This window comes from Watersipora subatra, chromosome 4 (genome assembly GCF_963576615.1).
Source record: "Watersipora subatra chromosome 4, tzWatSuba1.1, whole genome shotgun sequence".
NCBI classification, from domain to species: domain Eukaryota; kingdom Metazoa; phylum Bryozoa; class Gymnolaemata; order Cheilostomatida; family Watersiporidae; genus Watersipora; species Watersipora subatra.
Genome location: NC_088711.1, coordinates 34,129,424 through 34,150,391, shown reverse-complemented (window position 1 = coordinate 34,150,391; position 20,968 = coordinate 34,129,424). Strand labels below are relative to the sequence as shown.

Here is a 20,968-nt window from a genome sequence, read left to right as displayed (position 1 = left end):
TCGACGTGTAGCGCCGTAAATAACACGCTGCATTACGATTCAGTACGAGTAGCAGAAGTTTCTGAGAAGGATGTGAAAAACCAGCCTTGCTTCCCGTCTTGCTCCTAGGAACTACAGTTCACCTTCATCTGTACGCGTCGCTATCGTGCTATATCAACAATACTGTCCAGCTACACTGCATAATTATGTATAATAGCGGCAAACTTTGGTTGAACTTGGAGTTACCCTCTAATGGTATACATGTTGCAGCGGTGGTACATAATTTTGAGCATAGACTAAGAAGTCGATTACGTATGGACCCGTTGTTTCGGCAAATATTCGTAAACTTGATGTTATACGATAAGTAGAGACAGCTCAAACCGATAATTTACCTGCAAGACACGGTCTAATTCACTCATTCTGGATCAGTCTCCAGGAAGACTTGAATCTCGTAAAGCCTAATTAGTCGTGTACATGTACTTGCAGTTCTTTTTTTATACGCGTGTCTAGTTTTTTTGTTGTAGTGTCATTACAATATCACAAGTAGCCTGGTTTACTTTTGTATTGCTAATTGAAATACAGTATAGACATAAATAGTCGAAACATCGGTTAAGCTATAATTCGGGCGATAATGTTGATATGTTAAACTTCCTATTAATGATATAACTATATGCAGGCAGTATAATTTATTAATAAAAATAATAAAATAAATAAGATAATATTTATGAAAATATTAAACACCAGAGTGGTTTGTTGGTGAGTATATGATTTTAGCAGATGTATGTCATTTATATTTCTTTCTAGTGGTAAAAAGTTACGCCCATGTTTTTCTACACATGTAACGCTGTAGAATGCTGGTAAACGCTCAAATTGAAACTCCTAAATTTTTGGTAGGTCAAAATGTGCTTGATGCAGGTGCTTGTTTATGGATACCGCACAGGGCTCTAAGAGCAAGCTGGGTATTAATGTCATCCAATTGTCATACCCTATTATGACTATAAACACATAGTCGTTGTAATTGACAGGCTCTTCTTGGTTCAAGTTCACATTTGTAGTTCATGTTAATTGCTTTGGTGCTGCTTAGCAGTGTGGAGATCATAACAACGTTATTCCTATCTTTTTTGTGTTTATTGTACATAACTCAAACAGTTGTCATTTATATGCAGACAACTTCTTTGTATATATCTTAAAACTATTCCTAAATTAGTCTATTTAATTACACCGAATGTCTATACATGTGTAATTGTTATTCTTCCTAAATAAAAAGAAGAGTCTTATTTTAGGATGCGTTTGTATGACTTGCTACAATGAAGAAAACGTAATTGAACCACTGTTGTTTTAGATATCCTTAATTAGCTAATACCTTACATCATACCAAACTTTGCAACTAGCTCAAGCAGGACCTACTTATCTGTGATCTAACTATAACAAAAGGATACAAGACACAAAAATGATAATCAAGGAATTGTAAGTAGACTAATTCAATCTATTTGATGCTCTGTTTGTGTAACTTTTATGTGTTTGTGATAGCAGTGTTTCATGTTCTAGCAGTGTTTTATGTCCTAGCAGTGTTTTATGTGTTAGAAGTGTTTCATGTGTTAGCAGTGTTTCGTATGTTAGCAGTGTTTCGTGTGTTACCAGTGTTTCGTGTGTTACCAGTGTTTCGTGTGTTATCAGTATTTGTGTGTTGTCATTTTTTCATATGTTAGCAGGGTTTAATATGATAGAAGTGTTTCGTATGTTAGCAGTGTTTTATGTGTTAGCAGTGGTTCATGTGTTATCAGTGTTTCGTGTGTTAGCAGTGTTTCGTGTGTTACCAGTGTTTCGTGTGTTACCAGTAGTGTTTTGTGTGTTATCGGTGTCTCGTGTGTTATCAGTAGTGTTTCGTGTGTTACCAGTGTCTCGTGTGTTATCAGTGTTTTGTATGTTAGTAGTGTTTTGTGTGTTATCAGTGTTTTGTATGTTAGTAGTGCTTCGTGTGTTACCAGTGTTTATGCAATCGAGGTGTTTTATGTAACATTTCCTTGTTAATTCAAGCTTATTGTCATCTGTGCATAAACATTGTTTTTTCTAGTCGCATTATACTTCCAATGTCTGTCGAGGAGTACCAAGTGGGACAGCTTTATTCAGTGGCGGATGCTAGCAAAAATGAAACTGGTGGTGGAGAAGGAATAGAAATTCTTGCCAATGAGCCTTATACTGATAAGCCAATATTTCACGGCGAGTTCGGCACTGGCCAATACACTCACAAAGTCTACCATCTAGCAAGGTAGGTATTATGAATGACAGTTGAATATTTCATTTACATGTACTTGTTCTCAGCACTTGAAATATTGGAACATAGAGCTATTTTAACTCTTTTGCTACCGCATTAAATTCTGACCGAACAATTATTCTGCCCAAATTAATTCAAACAGATTTTCGACAAAAAAATGATATAGCGCTAGTATTCAAAAGATATATCGCGAGAATAAAAACAGATATTGTTTTACTGTAAAATCCATCTTGTTCAGAAAAAAATTATTTACAAGATAAGTATAAAATTGTTTAGTGAATCTCACTCTCACAATTCTTCTGACGCTTTCTTTGCGTTGAACAAACGTGGTGTGTTTCTTATTGCCATGACAATAACGATCTAGTTTTGCCGCTTTGGCAAATAATTAGAAATTGAATTGTTGAGCCAAAAAATTTTGTATTGGGTGCACGTGATTGGCAACAAGGTTGTTTCGTTGGAGACCAAATTTGATTAGTTTAGCTAATGTGTAGTCTTCGTAATGAACAGAAAAGTGAAACCCAATTGATAAGCAGATACATCGGCTTACGGTAGCGAAAGAGTTAATATCAACTCTATGCAATGTAGTTGCTATTAAAGTTAAAAAGTTAGTTCTTTCATCAAAGCAGCACAAAAACTCTTCCTAATTAGTTTTAGAATGATTTGAGCATTATCACAATGGTATTGGCATTCAGGTTTTGGGTTGTAATAAACTTTTCCCCAATACTTGAAAGCTGGAAGCGCTCTCACCGATTTTAAAGAACTTGGCAGGAAACTGTTCAATTCTGACAAAAGTGAATCACTGATTGTTATTGAGCATAATTACTTTTTCTTTTCATATTTAAACTTTAATCTCTCTAATGGTATTTCAAGTTTTTGTCACTTTTTTCTCCTTTACCTTCTTGTTTGTTTATGATGCCTAAACTAGTTCTGAAATATTTTCAACACATTTAGGTATAGGTTTAGATAACTACAGGTTAAAAGCATCTTTGTGTGATAGCGGTGTTGAGAAGATCCTTACAATACAACTTCTCTGCCAGGTTGCTACTAGACCGTTTGCTCTCTACGAATACAAATTAGGTTGATTTTTGAGAAAGATTGCTTTTAAGGTTTTGTAAGTTATTTACTCAAAAAGCTGCTGCTTTATCGCGAGTCCAACTATTGATAAGAAATAGTTTGGACAAAGTGGAAAATTGTATCTAACTCCTCACTTTAACAAGACTGCAGGCTACACTACTGTAATGCTATGCACTCATTAACTGCTGGATCATGTGTGATTGCCTTAAGGTCTGGTTGCTTCGCTTAATATATTTGGGGACCAAAAAGCAAAGGCTTCTAATAAAACTCCAATAAAATTTGATGAGCAAATCAATGAACTTGTTTGACGAATCATATCAGCTGTAAGACGCTGTAAATGGATATTGTTTGTCTATGATTAGGCAATCCAACTACAGAAAAAACAATAATGTGATTGTGATGGTATTTTGATACACATTATTAGCATAGTTTTATTAAAGGGAAGATAAGATGCTACTCGTGAGGAAAAGTAAGGTGTGAAAGCAGTGAATAATAATAAACAGAGAATTGGAAACATGGCCAGACTGTTTAAGACTAGATACAAGTTTAATGTGTGTAAGGGAAGTATATTATTCCTGCCACCAGTTTGTGACATCAGTTACTATAATGGTTACTCCATCGTTGTTTATGCAATTATTGGTTTTTGCAGTAAAGTGCCAAAGTGGGTTCGATTATTGGCGCCCAAGGGCTCTCTAGAATTTAAAGAAGAGGCATGGAATGCATATCCATATTGCAAAACAGTCGTGACTGTAAGTTTTCGTAATGCTTCGTGTTGCTGCCTTCGCAGCATCTATCCAATCCATTGCATGAATGGTAGTGCAGTTATGTAGCACTGTAGTGCTGAATGACATAGATGTATCACTTCCTAGAGCCCCTCCGATGCACGTAAATGTGGCCAAGACATCTTCAAGTTATTTGCCCTCGACACAATGATATGTATTTTTCATTACAATTTAGGTTTCAAGTATTTCAACTAATTATCTGCATAGCTGCTTCATTGAATAAACTAAAATCTGGTAGTTTAAGAAAGTGTGTCTCTGGTGTGATCATATTTGTGAGTTGATTAAGAGTGTTGAGGTTTGATCGCTTTACCTGGTCACCTAATTAGTAACAGCTGATGTCAAGGGCTGGGATTATATGTTTAGCTGACACTCTGCATAAGTTCATAATAGCTACCTCAAGATATAACGTAGTGATGTATTTATAAGCTCTTAGTAGTAGGTCTTGAGATAGGCATGTAATAATTATGATAAACTCATTAGAGGTACCGCTAGATTAGCGGCTATGATGACCAATACTCTGGGTGATTCACCCACCCACTAAGTTTGTTCATCTCTATTCAACTGTAAAATCTATGGACAGTTAGCTATTAATTAGCTATTGGTGTGCTTGAATCTACAGCTAGTAGGACTGAACCACTTGGCAGAGCAACACCCTCACACAAAATAATGCATAAAGAATGCATGTCATGAACTACAAACAGTACTGCCTGTTGCAATTCGGATATAGGGTCACTTAGATCAATAATCAATGCGCAACTGAGTTCACTGACTGCTCGTAAGGGCTTGCCAATAGCCAGTTTATCTCGGATTGTGTACACTACTTAATATGTTTAGTTGACATTGAAACTTGCAAGACGATCTGGTGGTGATTAAATGTGTAGTTGATAGTAGAAAGATTACGACGGTGAAGTGTACCGACTATAACCTACCCTTGGTATTCCTTAGCCATAGCACTAGCATACCAGCCATAGCACTAGCATTATCAGGTGCCATATTGAAGTTCCAACAGAAGTCAAATTTAACTTTATGCCTGCCCTTGAGCTGGCTCTCTAGGTCAGATTGCGTCAGCATTGCTGATTACCAAAACCTTTATTATGTTTAGCCATTCTTTAGAATAGTGCCGGATATATAATTATATTACATTGTAACTGTTTAAGTTACAGAGACTCTGTTGACAAATGTGTGACTGCATTGGTGTCATGCTCCGCCAAGCTTTATGAATGGTATTTTAGTAACAGGCTACAGCAGAAACTCTATTTACAAAAAACTCTGCATACAAAGTTTTCAAGTGAAACATTTTAGCCTACTTAAACTAATTAGCCTAGTCGGCCAACACCAAAGGTATACGAACATACCAGTCATAGTTCTTATTCGTTATTTCTCTGTTATTTGCATATGTACTTTTCCTATTAAATATGCAGTAATATAATATTAACATGTATTTGTTAGAGGTTTTAACCATTATAATATATACAAATATCACATCCGAGTTTTGTGGGGGTTTGAAGTAGATTAGGGCATTTATAGGATAAACTGTGTCCGTACTTATGAAATTTTCTGCTTACAAAAAGGCTTCCGGAACAAACTAATTTCATACGTATATATTTTACTGTACACTGAATGTGATGACGGGCTTTATAAGGTTGTAGTAGCTTGAAAAGCACATTCATAATATTATCATAATGCTGATAATCTACTCCTGCAGCGTACATTTCCGAGTCACTGATCATTGTTCATTCATTGCTTATTTGTCCATTCCTTTTATAATTCATACAACTGTTCAAGTCTTACGTGAATATTGCCTCATATCCGACCCCTGTTGTTCCTCTTTTATAACCGCAATAACATGGATGGTGACGGGTTTTTATTTTGTTTTTTAGAATCCAGAATATATGAAAGACAAGTTTTCCATATCCATAGAATCAATGCACTTAGCTGACAATGGAAACACTGAGAATGTGAGTAGCGGTTGTCACAATTCCAAAGTACTATAGCTATTGTTTTCAAGCTCTGTGGCAGTGCAAGGATATATTGCTTAAGCCTGGTTTCCAAATTGGCTGCAAGATCTCTGTACAATCCCGCATGGCAGACTACTTTGGTGTGCTGGTCACTACATAAAGCCGTGTTGTCGATGATTATATCGCGGGGTGTTTACGAAGTCGGCATAAAATGTCTGCTCTGAGGAGCAGAGTGTTGCTGCTGAGCGTAGCTCCTGTTTTAGTCGCAGTACCTCGTCAGCGATCTCGTAACAAAACATTGCGTCGCTGATGACCGCATGCTAAGGCTGCTACACACTGTCAAGGTCAGTGCGAAGTTGAATATTCTCAACTGAAGTTGTTATGTATGCTTTCTATATTGGCAGCAGTCTCGTGCAGCAAAAATGCTGACCTTTACACTGCAGTTTGTGTTGTTTTGTTTGTGAAAGCTAAACATCGCTCAACTCTTCTACTCATCTTTTTCAAATGCATTCTGGGTCTTTGATCCGGTAGGCAGTGGCGTAACATCAATAGTGAACAAATCAAGACAAAAAATAGATTGATTTCAAAGATGCCCGTTTCATATGGCAGTGAAACTAAATACTTTGAAACTTCCGTTGTCACTCTAATACCTTACCTTGTGGCCAGTGGATCTTATCTCTCAACAGATTAGTTGAGTGAGATAAATTAGCTAGATGTAAGGCCGGTTCACATTATATCGTCATTTGTCGGGTTATACTCTCGGCGATTATTCATGGACTATGTGTAACGTAAATCGATAACATCGTCGAGGCAATGTGGATACGTCGAGAATGATTGTCACCGTCAAACGGTAGTTCGCCGAGCATTCACAACAGCCTGTGCAATTTGTACCACTTCGGCGATGGTGATTGGTCGTTGCGGATTGTACGATCTATATTTTCTTTCATGACAGTTGCTGCGGGACTAGTATGTCATCATTTCTGCATTTACATTGTATAAAGGAATCACTATATTGCAGACTATTTGCTGATGTGAACGGGGATGTGATAGTGTGAACATTATTATTACATACGATCACCGAAGTATCATGTGATTAGTACCGACATGCTGCGATATAGTGTGAACCAGCCTTACGGGTTGCCACATAGCATTCAAAGCTCTCAAGTTTGCGTACAAATTTATAAATGCTCATGTTGACCTCTACAACCAAATCTCATGTTTGCTGGCTCAGTGTATTACTAGTGACTGCAATGTTCACTATCATGATTTGGAGGGCAACAAATGTCCATGTACGACAGTAGAACAGATGATAGGTAGAAGGGTCATCATTTCTTTGGTTAGGACAGTCGAGTCTATCTTTGAAAAAATTTATTCCAGCTAAACTATGTGCATTTTTGAAGGTTTTATTTGGTAGACACTGGGAGTTGGTGCACCGCTTGTGCTCTCACCAACCTGTTTTTAATAATCTATATACAACTATGTTGCTTTCCTGGAAGGAACCTAAAGTAGTGCCCATTATTTCATAGCAATTACTAAAATAGTTGACCAGTCATCAGCGTCAGTAGTATCACTGCTATTGATCAAGCTTATTGTTTATACCCGTGTTTTATAGGCACACAAGCTAACACCAGAGGAGCTCAAGAAACGTGAAGTTATATACATAGACATTGCCAATGACATGGTTCGCCCCTCAGATTACAAAGCGGATGAGGACCCAACTAAGTTCCAGTCAAAGAAGACAGGCCGCGGTCCATTGACCTCGGATTGGAAGGTGAGGTTGTCTGGTTATAATGTTAGTTCTCAGTCTTCTTCGAGTGTTTTATATTATTTATAGTGAGGAATGATAAGATTCTAGTATCTGAGGCTGTTTAGACTCTTTTCTTCTTGAAACATTTTATTACTTTCAGCGGTGTTCTTTCACAGTTGGGCATATGAAGTCATCAGTGTACTGCAATTATCAATAGTAAACTGCCTATAGATGTGGTAATCATATTACACAATATGTTACACACATTAACCAGAAAATGTAAAAGTTTGGTTTCTTGTTGGTAATTGAAGTGCAATACTACATGTATGTAAAAAATAGCTAAAATGTGATGCGCCCTGGTATGAAAACACAGACAAAACACTAAAACTTTTGCATATATTAAATTCGTGCAAAAAATGTGTAGTTGGATGGTAAAACCTGTTTGTAACAACTCTTAGTAAAAAAATATTCATTTTATAAAATATATCATAGCTCTACTCATTAACTTACTGTTATTAGTGAAGTTTCTTTTGTTCTCTAATGAAATATAAAGCAATGAAATGAGATATTTTCAGTGCTTTACACAAAACCTATTACTGATTGAGAATCATTTCCAAGAGAATTCGCATTGTGATGTCTTACAGGTTGCTGACAATGGAGTTGTTGTATTATAACTTGTGTGTTCAAGTTTATATTTGATGTTAAACATTTAAACGGACCTTATTGTCATCAATAGTGCGCATAACCGTGGTCTCCAAGTTCTAACTAACAAAGGATGTTGTAAAGGCTGAGGACAGCTTTGCTACAACTTATATTACATAGTGAATCAGAGCCCACGAGGAGTGCCACCCCAGCTTGTTTTATCACTGCTTCAGATTGAGTGCACCTGTTCAGTGTTCTCATCTTGTGCTCAAGTCTAGTTTTAGAAGCTGTTTAAATGTCTTGAAGTCTTGAGGTCGGGTAGTAGGGAAGGCATTGCAGGAACTCGTGAGTTGCTTATTGCGCAGATGATAGCCATCATATACATGTAGTTGCAATTATACATGTAATTCTTGTATGAACTACAGAAAAAAAAACTTAGTTCCAATTGATTTTGTTTAGTCCTATGTATTTACACTTGCGCCGTACCAACCCACTTCTGGAGAATTGTGCTAACTAACGCTATTCTAGTGTTTTGCAGAACTCGGGGTAAATTTTAACTAACACTGGATTATTTTAGAGTACAGCCACCCCAATGATGTGCTCCTACAAGCTTGTCAGGGCTGAGTTCATCTGGTTTGGTCTTCAGAACAGAGTCGAAAAGTTCATCATGAGTGTACGTATCATCTCCTCGCTATTTCTGTGCTTCCTGCATAAACATCTTACAACAAAACTACATTTATTCATATCACAGTCTGTTAATGGCTCAATATCACTTACGCCGCGTCCTTCCCTGACCTTTAGGCAGCTGACTACTTTTGATCCCATTTTGATGTTTGCCCTTGTTTATGGTAGTGTGTTTGAACTTTGCCACTTTCTTGTTATCTGTGAACTCTGCATGTCAATCAATAATCCGTAATGAATATTAAATAACAGAAATGTTTAACTGCTTATGAATGCTGCTTGTGAATGCGTTGGGTTTCTGAACGTTGGAACATAACATTGTCATGGCATTAGCATCTGATGGCTTATCACCCTGTTAGTCGTGGTTTATATTGCGGTCAGTTGAGGATAGCGTACGCTTAGTGTTCTTACTGAGATCACATGCTATTTGCTCCCTTCGTACTCTGGCATTTGTTGATACAGTGATAAGGTTTAGCTTGCTTTGGTGTTACTTACCACAAATGGTTTTACGTTACCTTTTACCTGTATGATTAAGTGTGCTTACATTGAGCTGTGAGCTTCTCATCTGGTGGTGTCTTCTTGTTTTATTCAGTCAGCACGTGATGCCATGTGATGGTGTACATTTTAGGGACACTGAATCCATTTTTTCTACTATTTTGTAAGTCTAATTGTACTTGATATCACCGCTAAATACAAGAGATTTTTAGCTGCTCGTACATATGTACATATCTTGCATGGTTCTCAAAGCAAATGAGAAGGTAGTCAAGCTTACCCGAGTCTGAAAAGTTATTTGGTTTCACACGGTGTCATACCTTGTGGTTTTCTTTATATAGTGTCTGTTACTTGCCCACAAATTTTATTTTTGTGAAGTAGTATTTGTGCCATTATCAACTGATATCTCGCTGTCTACGCGTAAGACTGTTATTAAGTCTGTGAAACAACAACTACCGATTTGGCTATTAACATAAGGGCTAGTGTAGTGTTCAGTTGTGTGCTCCAGGCATACATGTTGTATAGGCGAGAAATGATCACCAGCTATTCTTATTTTGATAGTTTGCTTTGACCTGTAGGGAGAAAGGCGCATCTTTACCAACTTCCATAGGCAAGTGTTTTGCTGGATGGACAAATGGTACGGTCTGACCATGGAAGAGATCCGCGCCATTGAAGAGAAGAACAAAATAGAGTTGGATGAGGTTTGTTACATTTTAGTTTGTTCTACAGAGCAAGTCTACAAAACTCTACACCTACATTGGAAATCGCTTAACGAGTCATTAATTTTGTAAAAGGAATGACTCGGTAAGCGATTTGCGGAGTTCAGCGTCTAGTTTAGCAAGTTAGAATAAATCTTGAGAGGAATAAGAAGAATCTTTAACTTATTTGAAGCTATCTAATGTTCTCTTTTCCTAGAGAGCTACCAACGCCCTACTAAGGGGGTGTCAAGTATGTGTCTCACACACTTGTCAAATATCAACTTGCACAGGATTTCTTGAGATTTTATTATAAAGTGTTGGTATTTTCTCTATCTTTCATTATTGTTTCTTATGTTTGAGATGACCTGACTGCCAGGATGTTTCAAGATTAAAATTGGCGAAACTTGACAGCGTTTAAAACGCTCAGATCAGGCAATAGTGTGATTATGACAAAAAAATTTATAGTTGCAAAAAGATCAGCAGAATAGAAACGCGTAATGCTGCAACTTAAACGCAATAGCCGATATCAATTATAGCAACGATAGCAAATAGTTACATCATTTCGCACTTATTTATTTTTCTTCTGAATGTTTTAACCGCAATTAAATTTTGTCGATTTCAATCTTGAAACATCTGGGCAGTCAGATCATCTCAAAAACAATCTTGAAACATCTGGGCAGTCAGATCATCTCAAAAACAATCTTGAAACATCTGGGCAGTCAGATCATCTCAAAAACAATCTTGAAACATCTGGGCAGTCAGATCATCTCAAAAACAATCTTGAAACATCTGGGCAGTCAGATCATCTCAAAAACAATCTTGAAACATCTGGGCAGTCAGATCATCTCAAAAACAATCTTGAAACATCTGGGCAGTCAGATCATCTCAAAAACAATCTTGAAACATCTGGGCAGTCAGATCATCTCAAAAACAATCTTGAAACATCTGGGCAGTCAGATCATCTCAAAAACAATCTTGAAACATCTGGGCAGTCAGATCATCTCAAAAACAATCTTGAAACATCTGGGCAGTCAGATCATCTCAAAAACAATCTTGAAACATCTGGGCAGTCAGATCATCTCAAAAACAATCTTGAAACATCTGGGCAGTCAGATCATCTCAAAAACAATCGCAAATGATAAAAATTACCAATACGATAAAATCTAAAAGGATTTTGTGTGAGTTCATCTTTGAATGTCTTTTTGTTAAAAATTAAGGTACAAAACTCATGTTTCCTGTCCATCAAAGGGTGCACCAGAAGACTTATCGTATACATCAAACATGTCCGCCATATGGACCGGCCTACTACAACAGGAAGAAATAGTTACTGTTGGTGTCACTATTTGGTGCTACTCGCTGTTTCCCCGTCTGCGTGTCTCCATATTTCTCATGCTTTCCTTTAGACCCGTACAATTACTAAGCATTTGGCTCGAACGTTTTTAAATTATAGAAGGTGAAAGCAAGGGCTTGAATTTATCTACTGATGTATGATTGCAGGCGAGAAGAACGGATCCGGTCAAAGGCATGGCTGGGGAGTAAGGGACAGCGAGCTCTCCTATCCTTCGTCTAGTCTATTCTCTACGGCCATCTCAAGTAACAAAGACAGTCGTACATCGTCTGCCTGTCCTGATGCATCTCTACCTACCTATTGACACATCTGGTGGCATTTACATTCCTAGCGATATATCGTTGTTGGTCTGTGAAAATGTAGCTGTTTCTGTTCTATCAAAATTTATAGAGAAATCTTTATATTTATGTAAATGGTTACGCTTGTTTCTCTTATTAAAATTTGTAAGGCATCTAGCTGGTTTGAGCCATATAATTATATTTGAAGTTATCCTTTCACTACCACGGTTGTTCGAGTAAGTGTTGTTGCATTAATAGGACTGTACTATGACCATTTGTTCAGCGGATATAATAGTGTTCAGGTGATTTTTAAGATGCTTTTACTTGTACTACCTGATTATTGTGAGGTAATTAAAGCAAGACAGATAACGAGGATTTATCTTCTTCTGCTCTACTCTGGGTGATAATATTAGTGAAGTAAACTACTAGAAGAGGGGAGCCAACACGGATGGTTGGTCATGGAAAAAATGGGTGATAAAACAGGCGGAATGAGAGTCAGTGAAGCAACTCAATGAGTGGACACACATAATCTAAAGTGGGTCCAGTGCGTCAATTCACAGACTTTAGGAAGACCTGAGAACACTAACGGGTCACTATCCGTGCACAAGAGTGGGTCAATACACAAGCCTGTGTATAGGCAGCAGACGACATGATTTTGTGCATCAGTGCACAGACTGGGTAAACCAATCCATAGATTCCTTACCAGTTAGCGCAGAGACTTTGTTAGTTGATACACCAACTTGTTGGTCTGCTGGTAAGTCAACTTGCCAGTCTGCTGATACGCTGAAGGGGGGGGGGGGGGGGTCAGTCAATACACTTTATGCAGCTATAGTCCTAGGAAACCAGCTTATTATACCAGGAATGACTCCTGGTGTTGAGGCGATAGCGCTTACTGGCTGTTACAACTTGTGGGTCAAAATCAAAACTGACGCTTTCACTAAATTCTCACACAAGGGTATTCATAAGAGAAAATCATGGTGCAATAACTAAAGTGCAAGCATCAGTACAAGAAACAACAAAATTCATTACTTATGCTCTAAACTGACCAAAAATATTAACGGCTGACAGGATAAGCAAATAGTTGACTCAGCTAATCGGTTAAGTGAAATATCCTTAATCAGCTAATCACCAAAGAAGAGGCTTACAAATACTAGAAAACCTGAATAAAACAGCTAATTGTTCACTGTTTAACACGTATACAAGTATGTATAGATGTATACTTATGTCCAGCTTGCAATATTAACTGGTTCATTCTAAAGCGCAATGTAATATTTTATCGATTTACATGAGAATTATGGAAGACCATTGTACCATCTATGACACATCATTCTTTTTTAACCGTTTCTCTCATTGTTAATTTTGTTGAAGTCAGTTCACTCCTCCGAGTAGTGAACGTCTCTAGAAAATACCATGCCTATAGTAAGAATGGGCCGCCCTTGAGCAAATTGGTGAATGCATAGTATGATTTGTGAATGTCTTAATAGTTGCTACATTTGATTACTTTACATGTAGGACCAAAGGTTGTTTCTGGTAGTCATAAATTCCTTTAGGGAGCAACTCTAGTACTTTACTATTTGTATATCTAAGAACACTTTTTTGTAACCCAGCAAAAAATGCGAAACTAGGTATAAATTCTTTTTTAGTGCTGTACTAAAAATATTAATAATTTTTGCATTGTGTAGGTGAATAACTTGTAGCGTTGTAATGTTTGATGACACGGCAAGCCATCAAGATTTTACATAAGAGTTTGCTGCATTATGCCAGCTGTTTTGCTTTTAACAACTAACTTAAAATATTGCATTCGCTTGCATCAGTTTGGGGTGATGGGTCTCTGTTTTGCATGACCTGTGTTCTCCACTAACCCATACTTGACACTTTTCTGCAAAATCTGATTTGTTCTTCAAATGAAGAAGAACTTTGAAGTTAGTTGTAATAGTTGTTCTCTATTCCATATTTGTTGTTCATAGCGATTACAACAAATATATGATTTGCTGCGCTATAAAAATGAAACAGTGTGACGAATGAAGATCTTACTCTGTAACACCATCAGGGCATTCGTAAACAAAATACATTGATGCAGGTCTAGATTGCTCAATCTGCGATATTATAATTAATTTATTGAAATGATTATATTCTGTTGTAAAACTGGAAAACAGTAAAGATGTTATTATCTGGACTCTTTTATCATGAACTAGTGCACAGCTAATGCCGTAGAAATTCAGGAGTGACTTTCTATGCAATGAATGTATTAAAAGCCTAATTGAATTTTAACAGAGTTGGAATGAATGCAAGAAATTGATGTTAGTAGATGTTTGTCCTGGTGATGTCAACATTTGTTTCTGAAAGCTTTGACATTGCCTTTGATGATTTCAGCTTTTCTTCTCATCTGTTATCGAGTCAGTCTATGTTCATTCCAATCTACCCACCAAACTACTCTAGCAGCTTTCTGTATTATCCCATGACCAAACACGAGCGAAGCGAGTGTTTGGTAGCTTTATGATAAATGCATATGTGCACACGACTCCCGAAAAGTATCCATCAACGGTTGTACCCAAACCCTTGTACCGCAATCCCATTAAAAAATTGAACCATTTTTTTGTAGTAGAGTCGTTTAAGTATAATAATGATACAAAACACATATAAACCTATTTAAATATATTACCAAGTCTTTGAAAAGTGTCAACAATATACTAAAATTTACCCATCTGATCGGATTATACATAACTAGAAAGATTAATTTGGCCTAAAATCGCTATTAAAGCCTGACAAACCTTTATAATCAAAATTAAGACCGGCCAACAAAACGCCCATAAAGCCATGCGACACATAGTAGAACCATACAACTGTGCCCATTTCACGAGAAAAACGTGCACATTTCACCAGTCTATGGCCGAAATTACCGCTGGAATATCGTTTGTTGCTTTCTCTCGGAAGAGTATCGGTACTACTGATTACATATACCGGTAATCGCCAACACATTTTTCAAACCGATTTAGACACTGCGGGCTAGAAACTCACAAGTCGTTATCTTTTTTAGATCTGACCATAGTTCATATTGGAAAAAGTTTGTTTCCTGTAACAATGGTAAAATATTGAGAATAGTAGCTTTAAGTTCTTGAGATTAGATTTTACTGAACTATACTTTTCCCTATTATTAGAGAAACTGAAAAATTTGGGCACCTTCAGTAAAATCCAATTTCAAGATCTTGAAGTTACTATTCATTGGCTCACACAAACCAACTCTCAATAATTTACCGCTGTAACAGGAAACGAACTTTTTCCAATATGAACTACCAGGTATACTCTTCCCTCTCTCGAGTTCGAAACATTAATGACTTACTTGTTAACGACTTCGCTCGGGAGCGCATCACTCAATTAGCTATCAATGGCCAAATCCTACAACGTAAAAGCGAGGAGACTAGACTGCGCGACCTTTAACAGAACACTGCACTTATCTAGCAAAACTATTTCTATTATTTTCTAACTGAACTTTTTCTTAACACTTTGTATGTCTCCTTTTCTATATTTCTATTATTATATAGTTCCTTTGTTATTAGTTTATATACAAAATACTTTACATATACTTATATAGGGCCTACATATAAATCTATTTACAACATTATTCTATATCATATACAAATTATTCTATTTCTATTACTTTATATACAACTTTACATTCCCCATATACTTTCCATTCACAACATTCCTAACATTTTTCTATACTTACACTTCTAAAATAGAACTTTTTCACCTTTATATATCTACTAGCTGTTCCTCCCGGCGTTGCCCGGGTATTAAAACTCAGCTTATAAACAATGACAAGTGATGAGATTTGCTTACCATTTGCTGGCAGGCAACTCTCCAGCAAGTGGCAGGCCATTGCCAAGTGGCCTGGCACATTGCCAATGGAAAATTCCACAAACTTAGTAAGCTTCAAATGCAGGTAGGCAATGACATTGTGTCAGCATTGTTGCCCAGCTAGGCTATTTTAATAATAGCTATAGCGGGAATTCAGACAGACATACTACACACAGACATACTTTGAGAAATATATATAGACTAGCTGTGCTACCCGGCGTTGCCCGGGTAATAGAAAAGTCTTTGGACAGAAAATTGAGTTGTATTTAACATATAACAACATTTGCCATTCTAACTATCAAACTACATATAATGAGAAAAGCGTTTTGTCTTATAAACAATGAGAAGTAGTGAGAGTTTTTGCTATTGGCCTGCGTGCTATTAGCCAGTACGTTTAATAATGTGAGCGAACAGCTTCTCATGACGTTTTGCTATGACCCGCGTCGTATGCAAAGCAGTTAGGCATTTGCTCTCATATAATGACTTATATTGGTTAGCTAGTGATTCGATTTCTGTAGTCTAGTTGGTAGGGTGTCAGACTGGAGAATGACAGGGTCTGAGATCAAATCTTCTTCAGTACGGAAACTCTATTCAAAAATTTTAAGATCTATAGCCAGACAATCAATCCTACAAATACACATACGGCGACAAACTTTGAAAAAGATATATACATAGATTTATATTACACTCCCAAATACATCTGTAATATCAACAATTAACCAATTACTCATATACCTGGTTTCAACCCAACTTTACTTCCAAAATAAATTGTTAGTTGCACCTTTTTGAAGTCGGGCTCCTTCAAATTTATTTTATATCATCTCGAACAACTCTCATTTACACTATACTCTGTCAATTCCTGCTGACAACTACTTTTTCAACAACCAGCAGTACCCTTTTTTTTCCATTATTACTTTGGTCGTGGGCTGTATGACAGGGGAATTTCTAGATGATATCATTGAGCTGACCCTCTGTGTAAATGCTCCTGTGTACCTGGTGATTAAGTATATTTAATCCGAGCCACTATGTGTGTCAGACTGTATACATAGAATTATTACATAGAGTTATACATAGAGTTATTACAATACAATATTATTACACTAAAAGAATGCGGTGCATAACGTATATACTTTATACCATGAATATTTTGGCAGACCCATAATTGTAGTACCAGAACAGGCCAATATGCATAATTGATTATTGATTTGGCAAGAGAAGCAATTCAAAGTGGAAGACCTTGTCATCGCCTTTTCTGTCTTTCAGTTCCTCACCCATTCTAGACCAGCTAGAATCGTTATTTCAGCAGTCACAGCTGATGCCATAACAAATACCGTGACTATTAGATGCTGCATTACATTGTTACAGTGTTATTGAGATGCTATAAAATAAGAGAATATGTTATATTACCATATATAGCATTACCATATATGGTAATACTATATATGGTATTACCATATATGGTATTACCATATATGGTAATACTATATATGGTATTACTATATATGGTATTACCATATATGCAGTGATTTAGGGCTACCCTAACTCTCCCTAACTAAGTTATGGTTAAAAGATTTGCGTGTTTTTTAAGGTTACTCCATTAAGGTTTTTTAATAATGGTTGCTCCATCGTTGTTTATGCAATTATGGGTTTTTGCAGTAAAGTGCTAAAGTGGGTTCGATTATTGGCGCCCAAGGGCTCTCTAGAATTTAAAGAAGAGGCGTGGAATGCATATCCATATTGCAAAACAGTCGTGACTGTAAGTTCTCGTAATGCTTCGTGTTGCTGCCTTCGCAGCATCTATCCAATCCATTGTATGAATGGTAGTGCAGTTATGTAGTACTGTAGTGTTGAATGACATAGATGTATCACTTCCTAGAGCCCTCCGCTGCACGTAAATGTGGCCAAGACATCTTATTTGCCAAGTTATTTGCCCTCGACACAAGTTATTTGAATGACATAGATGCGGTTAAAGCATCTATGTCGTGAACATAGTTGGGGTTAAAAAATTTTAGACTTTGCCAATTTTCAATGTAAATTATAGCTCTATTTCATTGATTCAAGTACACTAATGTCATTATAGTCGACATTCAATGGCCATTCACTATAAAAGCAACATACAGTACAGTATAGTGATGTAATGGTCATGTAACATGACAAGATCGTGATCCTAATTGGTTGTCTTCAACAAAGGCTATAATAAGATTACAGCAAACCAATGGCAGTCAGCATTTGTACTGAAGGACAAAGGTCAAAGGCATTGATTTTTATTATTTTCTCAACTTATTTATTACTGCAGAATACAGATGTGCTCATTTCTCATATCATATACATTATTTTTTAAAGCACTGTAGGCTTTGGGCGAGGCTTCACCCCGGACTTCACTGGGGGGCTTACAGCGCCCCTAGCTGTTCCAACCGCCACTTAGTGGCGTCGCAGTGGAGTCGCGTTGCGACTCTTGGTCGCCTACATCCACTTATCTCAACTTTACAGTTATGGTTAAAAAAAGGTTAGCACTACATCGCTGCATATATGGTATTACCATATATGGTATTACCATATATGGTATTACCTTATACCGTGTGGCCTGCTTACTGAGACAAACTTCGACAGTTGGCATGAATTTAGATTTATCAATTACCTATATCATCAATTTATATGCTGCAGAGTTTTTAGATTTGCAAACTTTTTTATTTTTAAACAGAATTGTAGGCATGACCGAGTTTTATGTCACTTCCTCTGAACGGTGTAAACAACTGCATGTTTACCAAAATGATGATATATATTACTATGTTAAAAGGTTGGAGTAATATAGACCAAGTATGAAGAGTTTGAGAAACTTTGGGGAGGGGTCACGAATGGCATGCAACAAATCTGACCACCAACAGAAAACAAATGTGACCAACAGGAAACAAATGTGATCATTGACATGAAACAAATGTGACCACCAACATGAAATAATTGTGACCACGCACATGTACCAGCTGTTCCCTATGCATCTCAGCACAGCTGAGTTACATCCGCTTTTTTTACAAAAAGTTAACCTGATGCAACTCGCACCAGGCCTTAAACGCATGCGCATCAATCACTGGAATACGTATAAATTTCAGGAATACAAAATTTAATACTTTGTAATGTGTCATAAAATATGTTGCACATATTTCCTTGTTTTCTCCTCAATTTCTTGCATGAAATAATACTCGATTAATGCAAGCTAGTTCCAGACAAAACAGATTCTATTGCATCACAGAAGACAAGAAACCCTCTGATGAAACTGCACGGTGCGACAGTGTAGCGCTTCTGTAGTGATGTCGTAGCGTAACGTAAGCTACAGCTAAAATAGCCTATTAGCATTCGCATCTTTTCATATCTCAGCTAATTACGTAATAAACATGTCCTTGCATCTGCAGTTATTGTAATACGCAATCAAAAGCAGATGGCAGGGAATCAGTCACACGAGGGTATACAGTATATAAGACACGATGTGTCAATCACCGCATCATTAAATACGGAGCTCACTAGCTGGCTGAATCTAACCACAACTATTCCATTCAGTTCTACCACTGACAATACTTACCAAATTGTAAGTAAACTTTATATTAGCTTTCAACAGGTTGGTGTCGGAGTGATATTAGTTGCCTACAAAGTTGTAGGCGCTCATACCTACAGTAGTGAAAATCTTACAAAAGTTGTCTTTTCTGGGGGCGTCAAAGTAATTTTATTTTTGGTTAAGTGGTTGACATGAGATACAATTAATGTTTTATTTTTGGTTAAGAGGTTGACATGAGATACAATTAATGTTTTATTTTTGGTTAAGTGGTTAACATGAGATACGATTAATGTTTTATTTTTACTATTACCATTCTTATGATTCACATTCCATCAGCAAAAAATATAATTATTTGAAACCAAGGCATCACCAAAGTCACAACGCTATCGGAATATTTATTTTTCCTAATTCATTCCTCTTCATAACCGAGACAATGATAATAATTTGAATCATTTCGGTATCGATTATTTTTTTCTTGTAGCTGTTATTATCTTGTTGCTCTGTTATGATCACAGCTAGGATGTGTTCATCGACATAACTAATATCTATGCAGCCCTTTTTATAGACGTTATGTTTACTTGAACTCTATTTGTATTAAGGAAGATGAGTCAGCCATCGTTTGGAGAAAGACTTCTTCTCTTATTACTGGTTCACACTCTGCTGACAGTAGCAGCTATAATAATAATTTTCTAAAAATTTGCTAAAGATTTTCTAAAAATCTATATAAATATCACAACTTCTTGATATTGTTAGCTATGAAGTTTTGAAATGTAAACAGAATTGTGCATTGGTTTTCTATTATTACTATATTAATAATATTAGTTATTCTAATAATATCAGTGCATTTTACTTCTAATATTGGCCAATATTGCATTTCTCCTATTGCAGGGGGAAAAATATAAATATATAATCTTTTCCTTTCATTATTGCTGTTTGTTGTATATAATAACACCCACACCCAGTACATTACAGCTACCATTGCAGTTATCCTATTGCGCTGCAGTGCCATTTGACTGCTAATATTGCATTTCTCAACCATCAGTACCCTTTCTTTTTTCCAATATCACTTCGGTCGTGGGCTGTATGACAGGGGAATTTCTAGTAATAATTTCTTTGGCTTTTTAGCTAGTAAATTAGATTTATGATCCTACGACCAAACACGAGCGAAGCGAGTGTTTGGGAGTTTTATGATAAATGCATATGTGCACACAACTCCCGAAAAGTATACATCGACGCCAAACCCAAACCCTTGTACCGAAATCCTATCAAAAAATTTAACCATTTTTCTGTGGAGTTGTTTAAGTATAATAATGATACAAAACACATATAAACTTATTTAAATATGTTACCAAGTCCTTGAAAAGTGTCGACAATATCCTAAAACTTACCCATCAGATCAAACTATACATAACTAGAAATATTAATTTGGCCTAAAATTGCCATTTAAACCTGATATGTGTTTTTAATCAAAATTAAGACCAGCCAACAAAACTCCCATAAAGCCGTGCAACAGATAGTAGAACCATAAAGTCGAGCGCATTTCACGAGAATTAAACATGCACATTTCACCAGTCTATGGCATTGTCTAGTTGTCGAAGGTTTCTCAATA

General features: G+C 36.6%; 1 protein-coding gene across 1 annotated transcript; it reads left to right on the top strand.

The window, feature by feature from the left end:
• The first annotated feature begins 511 nt into the window (after positions 1-511).
• Positions 512-12,321, top strand: LOC137395298 (phosphatidylinositol transfer protein alpha isoform-like). The gene is made up of 8 exons (XM_068082188.1): positions 512-1,446; positions 2,054-2,248; positions 3,978-4,077; positions 5,991-6,068; positions 7,681-7,839; positions 9,035-9,130; positions 10,209-10,331; positions 11,826-12,321. The coding sequence occupies exons 1-8, from the start codon at positions 1,430-1,432 to the stop codon at positions 11,865-11,867; spliced, it is 810 nt and encodes a 269-aa protein (XP_067938289.1). The 5' UTR covers positions 512-1,429; the 3' UTR covers positions 11,868-12,321.
• The last annotated feature ends 8,647 nt before the right edge of the window (positions 12,322-20,968 follow it).